Raw genomic sequence first — 16253 nt, forward strand, 5'->3', positions numbered from 1 at the left:
CATCCCTTCCTTTCAGCGAGCGCGGAGCGGGCGGCGGGGCTGGGAGGGGGGGACCGGGGCCGCCCGGTGCACGGCGGTGCGCTCGCCCCGACCCGGTAGTGCAAAGCCCAGTTCCTCTTCCCGGTGCCTGACCGAGCCCGGGAGCGGCGGCACCGCCTTAAAGCGGCAAAACCGCCCTGCGACGGCGCGGCTCTACCGCGCCTCCCCCCCGCCTGGCTTTAAGCCTGTCTCAGCCTCGCTCCCTCCCCTTCCCCGGAGCGGGGGCTCTGCGGGGCGGCGGGGTACCGAGCACCTGCCTCAGTTCCCCAAACTCTCAGCCTCGGGGGCACCCCACGCCGCCCCTCCATCTCCCCTTGCCTGCTGCGGACCCGCTCTCTCCCCCATCTCCCCCGTCCCTGCCCGGAGCAGGTGGTGGGTACGTCTTTTGGGGTCACTTGTGCGTTGTTTGGGGGAGCATGTGTAACACGGTGATTTCTGGCAGCTAAGCTTTGACATAAATATACCCATTTCTACCCATTCATGGGGAGGGGGCACACTCAGCTCAGGAATCTCACTCGATGGCACAGAGCTGTGTCACAGGAACCCCTAAAAGACAAGATCCAGACCTAAAAGAAGTGCTGACAGCAGACCGTGAAGGTCTGTGTGTTCTGACACAGAACCAAAGATCACTGGTCAAAAACCCCTGAGGATTAAAGCTGCTGAAGAAGGGGGAGGCCTCCGAGTGTGACTAACAGGATTAGGCAACCGCTTAGCTGGGAAAGAAAAGATTTTGGTCGATGGCAATAATACGGCTTTAGCGGTTCCAAAACATTTCATCTTTTAATTCCAGAATGTTTTCCCGTGGAATATATTGTCCTTGTTTCACAGAAAGGGCAAGTGAGCTGTAGAGATCAGGAGACGTGGGGAAGGTCACAGTGTGAATGCGGAAGAACTGGCGGCCGGGCTGTACATAGAGGTAAACAGTGAAGTCAGGAGGGAAAATGAGCGGTTTCAAGTCTGTATTCTGGTATCACCTGCACCGGAGGCATTTTTCTTATTGCAAGGAATGGGATTTCAACATAGCTTTAAATTCCTGACTAGGCAGTAAGAGAATACATACACGTCTCCATGACAGGCAGAAATCTTTCCTTCTCCATGGTGTATTGAAGGACCGACAAACTCCCTGCCCGCAGGAGCTCAGGGCTGTGTTACTTCCCCGCCCCAGAGCCTGGAGGGGTGGAAAATACGCTCCCTTTTATATAAACCGAATTAACCCGAACGAAGAATTCAAATCCCGTTCTCTGATAGCGGGGCCGACGTTACACCGAAGCAGACGACAGCCACCGCGCTACCCCCTTCACGGAGGAATTCGCTCCCCGCGGGCGGTGCAGCCGCTCCCTGAGCACACGGGCCGGCCCCCCCGGCAGGTCCCCGCTGCGGGCCGCGAGGGCGGGGACCGGCCGGTGGGGGACCCGCCGCACGGGGCGGGGGTGACGCCGTGACGGTGACGCCACGATGACGCCGCCGCCCCGCCCCCTCCCCAGCCCTGCTGAGTCACGGCTTCTCGCGCGGGCCGCAAGGGCCTCCCTCCTGCTTGACGGCGGGGTCGCCACTTCCGGGCGGGCGGCAGTTGCCATAGCGACGGCCGTTCTCGCGAGAGTTGGCGAGGCGGCGGAAGTGACGCGCGGCGGCGGGCGTCTCGCGGCCCCCGCAGCGGCGGCTGATTGGCTGGCGGTGGCGGCGCCCGCAGCGGTGGTTCCTTCCCGCTTCCCCCCGCCGCTCCCGGCCCGCGCCGCCTTTCCCCCCCTCCCCGCCCCTACCCCCCCTCCTCGCCCCGCCCCGCCCGTAGCGCGCGCGGCCGCGCCGCCAGCCGCCAAGATGGCGTCGGCCCTGGAGCAGTTCGTCAACAGCGTCCGGCAGCTCTCGGCCCAAGGTGACCGGGAGGTGGGGGGCGGCGGGGGGAGCCGCCTGCGGGCCCGGGCGGCGGCGGGCAGCTAGCGGGGCCTGAGGAGGAGGAGGCGGCGGCCGGTGGAGCCCGCCGGGCCCCGCTCCCTCTCGCGGCGCTCCCTCAGGAGCGGGTCCGGCTCCCCTGCTCCCCCGGGGGGGCTGATGGGTCCGGCGGGGCCCTCGCCGCGCTGTGGTTCAGGAGCTCCCACGCCGTAGGCAGAGGCGGCCCCGGAGGGATCCCGGAGGGGTTTAGCCGCCGCTGGTTTGACAGCATACGAGGGGCCGGCTGCGCCCTTCCCGGTGCTCCTCCCATCTTCTCGCAGGGCAGCGGGCAAGGTAGTGGTTTTGGGTGGCTGGAGGTCCCGGGTGAGCGGAGCGAAACCGGCACCGGCGGTCGTGCCAAAATCTGAGCCTTGGAAATCAAGGGGGAGGAGCGGGCATCACAGGGACTTTAACTAGGATTACATAGCCCAGCCTGTCACCGAACTGATGAGCGTGCAAGTTGTGGCATGTGTGTTTTAAAATACATTTCAGAAGTGTTAGCTCCTGGGGACAAAGTGGAGCATTGACAGAAGAGTCCTGCCTTCCCACGGAAGCGTATGATAGTGGCCTGAGACTGTACGTCAGAGTTGCCATAACCAAGTGTTCAGGAGGTGTTTTAATAACCATAGTTAGAATTCCTTAGTTTCATTGCCAAACTCCCAATTTTCCTCTGTGTGCACACAGTGTTTCCTAGTTCTTGAACTTTCTGTCTGTGTTGATGTCCCCTAAAATGTGTTCTCAGTGTTTCTCTGCATGGGATGTTTGCTGCCTGGAACTGATCAAAACCTGATGCTTTTCTCTATGGCCCTGGGGTTTATCTCTGGCAGTTACTTTTGGATGGAGCTCCAACTCTCTCTTATTTTGGTTTAACTTATTACATATAGGGTATATTTACTGGGGATATCATACAGGAGACAAATTGCACCCACAAGGTGCTGGTAGAAACAGATGAAAGGTGATTCTTTGTACAGGTGTAGTTCAGCTGGAAAACTTTTTATTACAAGTTTTTGTGGATGCAAAAGGTTTAAGGGGTTGCTGGTTGACTTTACGGAAGTTCTTTCATTAGGGATGAGCCAGATAGACATCTGCTGTGAGAAAGTAAATCCAGACACCAGACAGGCTGCTGGAGGTTATGAGAGCACCCAGGGGTGCACCAGTGGGGCTGGTGTGGGTATTTCTACTTACACTGTAACTTGCTTGGTGTGTGTTTGTGGAGAGAGGGTTGTTTTGGGGTTTTTTTGCTTTGTTTTTTAGGGGCATGCTAGGTGATAGCTGTAGAATAGGGTGGATTTCTCTACTAGGGAGGATACCAGAACTAAGATTTTGCAATGCTTGAGTACCGTTATCAAACCGTGGAACGTTTTACAAGCCCTATTCCTTTCCATGCTTACACATGGAATTTTAATTCCGTATGGAGAGAGCAGTTTTGGGGACAGGTTTCTGGAGTTCCTGGGCTCTGATCCCCCATTTGGAACTTTTGATCCCTCTGTTACTTCAAAGCTAACATTTCATTGTTGGGCTTCCCAGATTTTCAAAGGAAAAGGCCAGAGAGTTGAGGATAATGTAAATCTCTATGAATGGAGGTACTATTCCTCATTTTATGATGATTTTCATAAGGGCAAGAGAACCTCTGTGTTTTCTCTCTAATCTGCAAGGGTGGAACATTGAAACAATACTCCGCTTCAGAAAGGCATAGTTTTAATTCAAGTAATTGGGGGGGAGGGAAAGTGGAAGAGAGTGAAAGCAGTTCATGGTAATTGGTCTGCTTTCTTTATAAGGTTTTTTGGGCTTACTGTACCTTCCTAATTCAAAATAGTTGCCTTTCATGCTGTGTTCATAGCTCACAACAAATAGAATAACACTGTAGTTTTAATTATGCAAAGTAAGTTTAAGAACAGATTTTTAAATCCTTCTGTTGTAGGTACTTAGTTGTAATTTTAATGCCCGCTTCAAAAAAAAAAAAAAAAAAAAAAAGGGCTTATGAACAGACCTGAAAAGCGGATAGGGCACTTAAGGAGCATCAAGGAACAAGCTCTGGTATTGGGATATTTTAGAAATCTGATGGTAGTTTTGATTTTGTTCAGCTTTGTTACCTTATAACACCTGGAAGGCACAAGTCTAGATAAATTTATCCACATCAGGCAAAATTTTGCACTGCGGTATGCTGGTCAAAGTTCTGTAGACTTGGTTTAAATGGAACTTGGCGTTGGTACGAGACCCTGAAGGCCTCTCTCTAACAAGGTGAGCTGATGCCCCTTCTCATGTTGTGTTTGTGTTCTGAGGGCCTCCTGTGCAGTCCCAAAGGCCAGAACCTTAGCTGTCACCTTATAAAAAACATGTGGTGTGTATCTCATTTGTGGAAAACGAATGCCTATGGTATTAAAGAAGAGTAAATTCCTTGCGTGATACTACTTTTCCCTCAGGTTTTGTAGGGAGGCAAGGTGTGATGAAGTTTGAGAAGGTGTGAGTGCTCTCTCATTAGAGTTTGACAATGGTGTTTTGTATTTCAGGGCAAATGACCCAGCTTTGTGAACTGATCAATAAAAGCGGAGAACTGCTAGCAAAAAATCTTTCCCATCTGGATACAGTGCTTGGTGCCCTGGATGTGCAGGAGCACTCACTAGGCGTTCTTGCTGTCTTGTAAGTGTTGCTTTCTTTTAGTTAAATATCTTAGTATTTACACTTCAGGCAACATGCTGAATTGTCAACAAATGTTTTTCTTTTGGACGTAAATATTTTCAGTCTGCATTTCTTACACTGCTGCTTAGTTTCCTTTGGTGATGCACATTTTATTAATAAAAATACCAAGGCAAATTTGTATTTTCAGAAGAAAAAAGTCTCTAGAGCTTGTAAATGCCATTACTGTCAAATGGTAATATTAGGGATTTGTTTTCCTTAAGGCTGTATCTATTTATCTTGTTTATAAGTATTTTTCTGTACATGTTCAACAAAAAGGTACAAAACTAACTTTGAAAACTTGATTGGCAGGGCATTCGTGTGCTGAACTGTAAGCATGAAGTAATGCTTTTTTTTTTTCCTCCTGTGAAGCATGGGTGCTTATCATAGTTCTTGGGTATTTGTCTCTAGACAGCATTGAGGCTCTTGTTGCTGTCTGTAGTTTAAGATAATATTTGAATTGCCTTGGTGATGCTGAGGTAAGGTAAAGATACTTGACCCTGAAGCTGAAACTGTTGTTTCTAGCTGTCCCTAACCTCAAGTGAAGCATCTACTGGTTCCACTGTTGTTTTAAAGTTCTCTTTTAAAGGAAAGATCAGAATTCTAGTACTTGTTCTATTACTGTTTTGAAACAAAATGACTGTAACACACAGAGATAATGCACTTTAATGTTACCGTTCACTAGCATCTCATAAAAATGCATTATGACATTTACAAAAAGCAGGGCATTGGTACTGCGTTAGCAGAAGTATCATGTCATGGGGTACGTTAAAACAGGTGGAGGAAGGAAGATAACTGTTTATAAGAACTCATATGTAAAATACATTATCTGAAGAGGTAAGTGGAGCACATAGGAAAGCTCTCCTGGCTGAAATGGGCATGGCGAGCTCCTACACTGGTAGAATAAGACTCGCTGAAGAGACGGGGAAGGGGCAACAGCACATCACCTGGGCAGTCATAACCCTGGTGGGGAAGGGCAGTTTGTGATCTGGGTGGGTTTGGACTGCATATTACAGTGGATAGCAGCTGAAGTACTGGCGGGTCGGTACCTTCCAGTAGAGTGTTTTTCTGTATGTTTCTGTGACACTTGTAGGATGCATAGCTGGGGTTTTCATTGCCTTCAGATGGGTGTAATCATAATGCTTCTTACAGAAAAACAGTGTGCAACGCTACAACCTATAGGGTGCTGAGGAGCCACCAGAGATGGAGAGAAACTAGAAGTGAAGAACCTCCTAACAAGAGAGGCATATCTAATAATTTAAAAGTTGAGAAACCTTGAGCACGTTCAAGCAGGAGATGGCTGTAGGACGGGCAAAAGTGTCCAGAGCAGTTGTGTAGCTGAGTATTACAATTCGTCATCGTTAGCCATTGTTTCTATTATGGTTGTAACTATTGTACCAGATAAAATCATCATTGTTTGCCATAGTTTGTTCTAAATGGTAGTTTGCACTAGATTGAGAGTGGAGGTGTGCACAGAAAGCATGTTTTCAAATGTTGTGCAGTTCCTGGGGAAATTGTCTGCCATCTGTTGTAAACACTTCGGATTTGTTTGCAAGCATCTACATGCATCTGCAGAGACTTAGCAGTGAAGATGAAGCTTTTTTATTAATCTCCAAATGTTAAGTGCTAAGCCTTTTTTGTTTGTTTGTTTTAGGTTTGTGAAGTTTTCTATGCCCAGCATCCCTGACTTCGAAACATTATTCTCACAGGTGCAGCTTTTTATCAGCACTTGTAATGGGGAACACATTAGATATGCAACAGACACTTGTAAGTTAAGCTTACTTTCAGACTTTATATATTTTTGTATAGCTTGGTATTGCTGATTTTTCACTGTGTTGGGTTTTTTGTTTGTTTTTTACTGTATTTAGTTGCTGGCCTGTGCCACCAGTTAACAAATGCCCTTGTGGAGAGAAAACAGGTGAGCAAGTATCATCTGGTACCGATAAACTACCTACGTATCCACGCTCTTAAAGGGGATGTTACCAGTCTCTTAATCGCTTCGTAAAGATTTGCTGCTAACTTCACATTAAGTATTTTTATGCAGCTCATTATTTAAGTTTACTGAGAGGTAATGAACCTAAACCAAAATTTTAAGATTTCTTTAAGGAAAATGTAAGGAAGGTAAATTGGGGGGGAGGGGGGGAAGTCACCTGAAAACATGCTCTCTCACACAGACTAGGAAATCTGTAGTACCAGGAATGTTCTTCATACCGTGTGTGAGCATGAGTAGGAGAGAGCTGTAAAAATTATTAGCGTTGGTGAGTCAGTGGTACTAGTTTCAGTGTTATTCTCACCAGTGTTATATAATGTTCTTAATGATAAGACTTAAAATGTAAAGAAAACTTGATGAAAAAATATCTGACAGATGGTTTTGTTGCTAAGATACTGACTTTTCTCAGGCCACTTTAGTGAAATCTAGCCTGAAGTAGAATTAGAGATCAGGTTTGGTCAAAGTGGAGTAAAGTGAGAGCCTTGCCTTTGTTATTTGGTGGGAGTTTAGGTGGTGTCATGGAGTCAAGAAAGATTTTTCTTATTGATGCAAATCACCGTATTCCTGATGAGGTTGGCTTTGTGGAGCAGAATTGATGACTTTAGTTTATCAGGAGAAGTTGTATAGCCAAGGTTAATTTTCTTTTCTGAGAGACTGCAGTATCCTACAAAAGGGAACCTCAAGTTAACTATTACTTAATGGAACCTGTCAATTAGTGTTATTTTTCATTTGTAAGTGTCAACATAAGATCCAATGTGCTGCCATCTATGAGAAATTATCTGAAAGAGATGTAATTTCTGACAGCCCCTGCGAGGAATTAGCATTCTCAGACAAGCCATAGACAAGATGCAGATGAACACAAACCAGCTGACCTCAATACACGCAGATCTCTGCCAGGTAAGGGGAGCGTAAGGGCTTCTTGTGAGAGACAAAGCCTATAAAATACCTATAACTCTTTGAGGAAATGCATGTTTGCATATTGCAATGTAAAAATGGCTTTTAACTGTTTTTTTTTTTTCAGTAATAAATAATATGACATACTGAAATAAAGTCCCCTTCTCTTAATTTTAAATGTTCAGTGCATGTCCCCAGATCTTTGCTTTTGTTGATGACTTCTGAAAGTCCTTTGACATCCCTTCTCTCTGGGCTGAAAGTCACACAGCTTGTCTTAGGCAGTATAAGTTTAATATCCAGACACTGTTTGCTCAAGTTTGACAAAAGGCATGTTTGTCTTGGTGTCTTTGGCCTGGATTTGCACTTCTGTCTCGTTCTTGGCTCCTGGGATTTAGGGTTGGACAGGAATGTTCAGTGCAATATTTAGTGCTGCCAGCACTGTTGTCTGAAAAGCTTGGAGTTTCAAACAGCTTTGTCAGAGTAATTTCTTTGGGATTCAGATAATTTATAACAGTTCACAATCTGTGATAAGGGTTTTCCAGATGTCATGGTACAGTGAATAACCTGTTTTACAGCACTACTGACGTGCACTGTCTTTTCACTCTCGGAGGAGTGAGATTTATTAAATAGTATTAGATTAATTTAGTTTCAACTTCTTCCTCATGGAGATTTGAATGGAAATGGCTAATTATGAAAACTTGATTTATTTTCTTGTAGCTCTGTTTGTTAGCAAAATGCTTTAAACCTGCCCTCCCGTATCTAGATGTGGACATGATGGATATTTGTAAAGAGAATGGGGCATATGATGCGAAGCACTTTTTATGTTACTACTACTATGGTGGGATGATATACACTGGGCTAAAGAACTTTGAAAGAGCACTCTACTTTTATGAACAGGTAACTTTAAATAAAATGGTAAGTCTAAAGCATGATCAGTTGAAAGGCCAAAGTAGCATGTGTAGTACTGCTGAGAGGACATAGCATCTTTGAATTGCCACCAAGGATAGCAGTAAAAGCCCTGAACCTGACATGAAGTACAAGCAGTCTCCAATTATTTTCATTCTTAAGCATATAAATCTACTGGCAGATCAGTTCTGCTGTTCATTGTTCATATGGGTTTTGGTTTAGCTTGTGTGTTCATCATAGCAACACATAAAAACTGATTTGGGTTCGTGTTCACTATTAACTCCTTTATGAAAGGTACAGCCTGAAGGTACTCTTCAGTGTATACAGTGAAGTAACAAGCAAACTGTCTCTAGAAGCATTTTCCTTTAAGAAGGTCTCTTACAACCAAGTAAATATTCCACCATAAAACTATGCAACTCAAAGGTTGATGTTAAATTTATCTCACTATAAATATTTTTCAGATGCCTGCTTATTACTGTTAGTGTAGAAACAGTTCACGGGCTGACATTCAGCATTGTGTATTCTTAAAGAAAAAATAGTCCAGTGGTTTTGCTAAGACGTTTGTTGAATTGAAGAGGTATAACTCCCCTGAAAGGCTATTATGATATTTGCTGCTTTTACTTTCTCTGTGAAAGAAGAGAAAATTGCAAAATAGAGAAAACTTGTATATGTGTATGAGAGGGAAACACTGTCAAATGTGCAAAATAAACTGGTGCAGGATTTTTCTTTTCTGTAAACAAGGGTCAGCTTCTCGAGTAGCTAGCAGTATCACAGTAAACTAAAAGCCCTTTCTCTGTTCTGCAGACCTCTTTCAGCTTACTTAAATATGAGATCTGATGATGTAATAGCTTTATAAAACATCTTTAAGGATCTATGTAAATGCAGGTTCTGCAGGAACTGAATAATCATTCCTGGTAACAAGTAGCTACAGGCGATTTCAAGTACAGCTTTAGATATATACCAAGGAAAGAAGTTTTGATTTGATCTTAACAAGGTTATTTGAAGGTATGCATCGCTATAACGTGATATGTTTTGAGTAGCTTGTTTAGAATTTACTTTTTTAGGACATTTTCGAATAATTCATTTTGACAGAAGTTAGTTAAGCTTTAATGCTCAAAAGTGAGTTTCATGTGTCATTGTATCCTTCCTGCATGCAGCTTCAAACTGAGATTTTTGTTAATGCAGTAGCTACCAGGATCCACCAGTAAGTATACTGAATTTCTATTCCATTTCTTTCTTTCTTGCTTAGGCAATAACTACTCCAGCCATGGCAGTCAGTCATATTATGTTGGAATCATATAAAAAGTATATTCTAGTTTCTTTGATACTACTTGGCAAAGTTCAGCAGCTACCAAAATACACTTCCCAGATAGTTGGTAGATTCATTAAGGTAAGTCTTGTGAATACAGCTAAATAATAGAACACCAAATCTGAATTGGTAAATGATTTTTTTTTTTTTTCCTAGCCTCATTTGATGGTACTGTTTAACACTGCAGAGCATGGGAAGTAACGCACAGTGTGCCAGAGTACAGCCTCTTGCTGCGTTTCTAGTGTACAGTAGTTAAGGATTGTCTGACAACTGCTACATCTATTACTAACAAACTGTATCATTCATAGTGGTGATAAAGGTTTTTAAACTTGAATTTGGAAAAACTTTAGGGTTGAATAGTACTTACCGATATACTCTTCGCTGATACTGCACATCCCATGATAGCATTTTATGTTCAAACTCAAACAAGACTCAGGTTTCACTTGGCTTTTAGTATGCGGTGCCCTTGTATAAGCATCCAAGCTGTAACTTCATCTAAGTAGGAAATGCTAAATAGTTTATTCCAAAACTCCAGCTTTATAACGAATAAAAGCTGCTGAAAAAGCTGCAAGTTTGGAGTCTGTAAGCTTTCTGAGGAGGTGTAGGGTGGAAGACAAAACTGCTAGTGAAAGAGTTCTGCTCCTAGGTAAGTAACACTTTTAAAAGCTAGTTCTTATTTAACACTGAGTTTGTTGATTTGTGACCAAAATTTTAGAGTTCCAAAAATCTTCTGACTTCAGAGACTAATAAGCAAGCTCAAAGAATTGCCATTTTAAAGTAATTTAGGTGAGCTAGTCTTCACCTTCTGATTCTCTGATGTGCATGCTGTGATGCATTGTGGTCAAGGATGACAGTGTCTTAGAGGGGAAAACAAATATAGTGGGTGGGCAGTGACGAGTCAATAGGCTGCTTACCTTGAGTTCAGCTTAATTCATATGCTGGGCATCTAATGGACTTTTTCTTGCACTGCCATAGCTAGAATTGTCATACAGAGATCCTTGAATGATGTTTACTAAGTCTTACATTGCAGTAATACATATTTACTGTATGATGATTGCATTGTATTGCTGTAAAGCCATGGGTGGGCGTCGTGTATTTTATGCCTGCATAGCTTCTAATGTTGAAGTAGTGAATAGATTTTTTGAGGCTGGTTGAACACTGTGTCCTTTAAGAAGGGTTCTCATTTTTTCTAATTGCAGCCCCTTAGCAATGCTTACCATGAATTAGCGCAAGTTTATTCAACCAATAAACCCTCGGAGCTTCGAAATCTGGTGAACAAACACAGTGAAACATTCACAAGGGATAACAATATGGGGCTGGTTAAGCAATGCCTGTCATCTCTCTACAAAAAGAATATTCAGAGGCTAACCAAGGTAAGATGGGTTTGTTTTGCTGAGAAACTATGATTAGTTTTTCTCAAAGAGTGTATCTCTGAATTGTATTCATTTCACAGCAAAATGATAATGTAGCAATGTCATGGAGAAATGACTAAAACTGAGATCTGTGTCTCAAATGAGACTAAAATGCTCTATATAGAAAACCAGTTCAGCTGGTTACATATGCATTATTTAAAAGGTGGTTCGATATGTCTGTCAGAGGGCTTTGCCCACGAGATTTTCATACATAATAAAAAAATTGTGAGCTCTGCTACCCAGTGACCTTCCTCTCTATTCAAATTATATGAAAACTGAACTTTACAGGTGGCTTCATTAGAGAGGAGTGAGTGAATAGGACAGATTCTCAAAGTGTCTTGAAGTAAAAGGAAAACCAGAAGTGGTGGAGGGATGTGCTCCTTCAGCTGAGAGATCAGATTAATCCTTAAAGATGGCCAGGGGAAAGCTCTCTTTTTTGCAAGCTCAAATGATGTTTGTTGCAGTAGAACTAACCTCAGAAGGAAGGCAATACATGCATCTTTTGAAGGAAATTCAAGGGATGGATGGTCATCTTATTCCTGTAAGAAGAGGTTGGATGTGGTCAGAACTGAGTCCGGGGTAAAAAGGAATTGCAGAAATGGAGTAGCGGTTCCATTAGTGTGGTCTGCATACATGCACAAAATAAAAAATTAATGTCTTTGGAGGAAGAGCTGACTCCACTCTCATGGGGCTTTTATAAGTAATGACTCTGTGATCCACTTGTTTCTTCCCATCAGACTTCAAAGATAAGATTTCATAAACCATGAAGGATGGATAGGGAAAGTTCTTAACATCTAGTTTTAACTGCTTGATGCTTTTTAAATTTCAGACATTTTTAACATTGTCATTACAAGACATGGCAAGTCGAGTGCAGTTGTCGGGGCCCCAAGAAGCAGAAAAATACGTCCTTCACATGGTAAGAATTGTGACTTGGCTAAACTATTCTAATTTAAAAAATTGATCCAGCATAAGAGTCATTAAGTGTTTGGCTTGGCGGTGCCTGTTCTGAATGGCTGAAGAACAGTTCTTTTTCAGGGTGAAGGAAATACCGTCAGTCTGCTGTGGTATTTACTGTTCTCAAATCTTAAAAGATACTCTCCCCTTAGGATAAGGCACTTTGGGAAGCTGTTAGGAAGTAAAAAGGAAGCAAGTTACAGATGTTTCCACAAGGAGTCTGTATATTATAGTTACCTGAAATTCTGTATGTTGTAGTTACATGAAATGTAGTTATATGAAATTCTGTAGTGATACCGTATATTAAACCCTCTCTCATTTCAGATAGAAGATGGTGAAATCTTTGCAAGTATTAATCAGAAAGATGGTATGGTCTGTTTCCATGATAATCCTGAAAAATATAACAATCCAGCTATGCTTCATAACATTGATCAGGAGGTAAATCTTTAAGATATTAACTGCTTTTGGAATTCCTACAGAAGAACCGTAGTCTGTAATCAGAGAGCTGCTGAGAGAAGCCAGTGTAGGTAACTTACTTGTAGAGATTGAGGACTATGAGTCATTATTTAACTGTTTCACAGTATTTAAATGTTCTAGAGTGATAGTCAATTACTGTCAATGCATTCCCTGTTGTATTTTCTGTACAGCTTGAGATGTTTCAGTAGACTGCCTGCTTACTGTTGGTGATGGGAAGTTCCTTGAATTGAATGGATTAGAAAGATTGTTTTTAGAGTTTTAGACTTCAAGGACCACTTGCAGTGGCTGTTGATAACCTGTCTGTAGGTTGAGGTGGCTGACCCACACAGGACTGTCTGTCAGTAGCCTTAAAAAGGGTTTTTAGGAGGATGTGGATCAAAATAAGAGAATAAAAAAGGTGTCTGATGCTTTTGTTTGGGAGATGAGGGATGAGAACATTTTGACATGGAGCTTTTTTGATGGCAAAAGTTACTGGTTCTATATAGCACAGCAATGAAATATCTTGAAGATCAAGTACAAGCTAGACAAAGTAATCGGCTTAATATGTATTTTTAAGATGCTGAAATGTATAGAGCTTGACGAACGACTGAAAGCCATGGATCAAGAGATCACTGTGAACCCTCAGTTTGTGCAGAAGGTAATTGATTTAGTGTCTTGTAAGAGATTCGGTGAAGTGAGTGTATGTTGCACTGAATGTCTGTGTTTACAGTGTGAATAATTACATACTACTACTAATGAGATGTGCATAAACATCATGCTTTAAAACAAAAAGGAAATGTATGTTATTTGATATCCACTTTATTTTCCTACCTGTTAACTTCAAAGAACTGTGTGTCTTCAAGGTAAACCTTCAGACCTGTTTTTGAAAAGAAATAACTCTCTCCCTTCCAGAGTATGGGCTCTCAAGAAGATGACTCAGGGACCAAACCATCCAGTTATTCCTGAAATTAATGTTGCTCACCACTCCGCTTTCAAGTAAAAGCTTATGAAAGAGTCACGCCTGGAATAGGGCATTGAGGAGTTCCACGAAAAGAGCAGAGAGAACTGAGCTTTGCTTTTCACCTGGACATTAAGAAAATAAAAGAACACCCTCTCAGTACTGTATAATATCAGAAATATTCTCTGCAAAGAAAAAGGAAATCTCAAAAGAAACTTAAAAGTCTGTTGTGGATTTATTTATCTTCAGATTAACATCGTTAATGCATTAAATAATCTACCTTTTGTTTTAAAGGGTTTGAATGTTGCTGTGTTTCTGTAGCAGTCCTTTTTTTTCTTTTGCAAAAAAAAGCGTTATTCAGGGAAGAATACAAACTAGTGTTGGTTCACTTACAAGATAATTACTGGTTCATTATTCTGTATTTAAATTTGGCTCAAAGTGCAGATTTATCATATGTATGGCAGGAGAGAGGGGTGGAGTTTAAGTAAATTCTCTACATTATGATTTGCCTATGCCCAGTGTAGTTGGCTGCTGTCTGTTAAATGATGAAACAAGAACTGTGTTCTTCCCAAAAGGATGAGCATATTAATGAGTCTTTGTAAGGCAGTTTTGCTGAAAAGCAGAAATCACTATAGGGAATCCACACATGACAGCTATTTGCGATTTTTAAGTTTCTGGTACAAAATCTCTCCTAATAACATTTGCTCTTGGATCAGACTTATTAGACCTAAACAAAAGGAGATTTGGAAGACCTTGGTGTTCTGGAGTTTTCTAAATATGAAGTTGTTTACACTGAAAGAAATTTAAATTTTTGTTCCTGTACAATTGGCATGAAGGTATTTAACAGGCTAATACTTTTCTGTGGTGGAAATCAGATTAAGTGAAGGTGATGCTATAGATCTTTGTTTCCAAAGAAAGCAATTCTACATGGAAAAGAAACAGAATTTTCTATACAGCCCACAAAATCCAGGATTTTGTTTGGAGGTGACATACTGGAATGCTGGTTTTAAATTATTTTAAACATAAAAACATTGTTGGGGTTTTTTAAGTGCTTCACCCCTTAAATCAATGGGCTCTTTAATTTTCTGTAGTTCTCATGTATCTGAAGATTCTCACTGTTTGAAACCTTTGAAACACTTCATGTCAGTGCAAATCTCCTACTATCTGGCATAAATAAATCTGTCATCAAGTCAGAATGTGAGAAGCTCAGCATCCAGTGCTTCCTACTTAAACGCCTGACTAGGAGCTGCTCGCTACTGCTAACCTGCCAGCTTTTTTCAGGAGCCTAAGTGGGAGCTAAGCATTTCTGGCTCTTGCTGTGTGAAGCTTGTATGGATTGAGATCGCCCATGATTGAAAATACTCCACTTGTGCTTCCAGAGCTGATACAGAACTGTTGGGGTTTTCACTTAAAATTGGTGTCTTAATTCTAGCAGAGTCTCTGTGACAGCGGTATGCTTCCTAGTAGAGGAGAGGTGTCCCCAGGTTGTTTACGTGGTGAATGACGTTTTTAAAAGTATAAAATAGCAGTTTAGGATTGAACACAGCATAGGTCCGTAGTGTTAGTAGCTCACCACTGAGTACTTGTGCTTCCTATCATAGAGACTTCCATATTTGAAGGCAACCTGATCTTAAAGCAAAATCTTGTGTTTTTTTCATAACTTGCCTTACCAGCCTTGTAATTAAAGATATTTATGATTTTTGAAGGTTTTTATTTTTCCTCCTAGTTAATCCTGCAGTGATTTCAATGGTGAACATGCTTATGCAATTTTCCTCTCTGGTACTGTGGAAGTGTTAAATTAGTAGATTAGTAATGCTGTGGGCTCAAGCACAAAGCTGGGTTGTTGAAGTGTTTACAACCATGTGCGGTAGTCATAGAAAGGACTGCAAATGACTAACCCCAAACTGCCACCTATACAAAAACGTAGATGGCTCACCTTTCGTTGCCAAGGGGAGAATGTACGCAGGATGCTTTCATAAAGTTGGAGAAGAACCAGAAATGTCCATTTTGCAGTGGCTGAGCTTTTATACCACTAGTTCCTATTAGTGAGCATGGACTTCCCTGCTGAGAGCTGCAGGGTGGCTTTCTATCTGTGGAATTGGAATCAAACTAATACAGGCAGCTGGCAAATAGCAGCTACATTTCTTTGCCTAAAGTAGATGAAATAAAGCCATGCTCACATCAAAAGGATGGTAGAAATAGCTATGTAATAGTTTCAAAGAACAGATTACACTATTTTTCTTAATCTAATTTTTAAGAGGGCAAAAGATTTTAAAGCTAGAGAACTGCTAAAGTTCCTTCTCTTGACGTGGATAGTTGTGCTGTTAAACTCTGATTGCTGTTGGAAATTCAAAGTTGGGTCCCACCTGTAGAATCAGTAGATAAAGCATTCACCGAAAGTGCTTCAGGGAAGGGCTTTTAAGTAATAGTTTGATAAACACATACAGTCTGGCATCTGCATGTCTGGAGATACTGTTGAAATTAAGTCAGATTTTTAATGAAGTAGCTCCTTCAAGTCTCAGAACTAATTGCATGGGCTGTGGTCAGCTTAGATGCTTTGAGAACACTCGAGCTTTGTGGTTTTAATTTGTATTTATTGCAGGGGAGGACTTTTGATCGAATACAAGAACGCTGTGTGCTATGCTCCTCCGAACTTACACTCTCAGAGGTCCTGGGGCTAGCTGTTCCTGTCGTGCATGGCCACAAGACGTGTTCACAAAATACTGAGTG

At 42.3% G+C, this 16253-nt stretch overlaps 1 protein-coding gene across 2 annotated transcripts; it reads left to right on the plus strand.

The window, feature by feature from the left end:
* Positions 1-1790: 1790 nt before the first annotated feature.
* COPS3 (COP9 signalosome subunit 3) lies at positions 1791-14027 on the plus strand. 2 transcript variants are annotated; one of them, XM_074919183.1, is made up of 12 exons: positions 1791-1912; positions 4479-4608; positions 6299-6411; positions 6513-6562; positions 7439-7531; positions 8246-8425; positions 9684-9824; positions 10943-11116; positions 11985-12071; positions 12434-12547; positions 13143-13223; positions 13478-14027. In XM_074919183.1, exons 1-12 carry the CDS (start codon positions 1858-1860, stop codon positions 13529-13531), a joined length of 1272 nt encoding a protein of 423 aa, XP_074775284.1. In that variant the 5' UTR covers positions 1791-1857; the 3' UTR covers positions 13532-14027. The 2 variants fall into 2 exon arrangements, with proteins under 2 accessions (XP_074775284.1, XP_074775285.1); XM_074919184.1 differs by lacking the exon at positions 10943-11116.
* Positions 14028-16253: the final 2226 nt, after the last annotated feature.

The sequence above is a fragment of the Athene noctua genome, chromosome 15, assembly GCF_965140245.1.
Source record: "Athene noctua chromosome 15, bAthNoc1.hap1.1, whole genome shotgun sequence".
Lineage (NCBI taxonomy): Eukaryota > Metazoa > Chordata > Aves > Strigiformes > Strigidae > Athene > Athene noctua.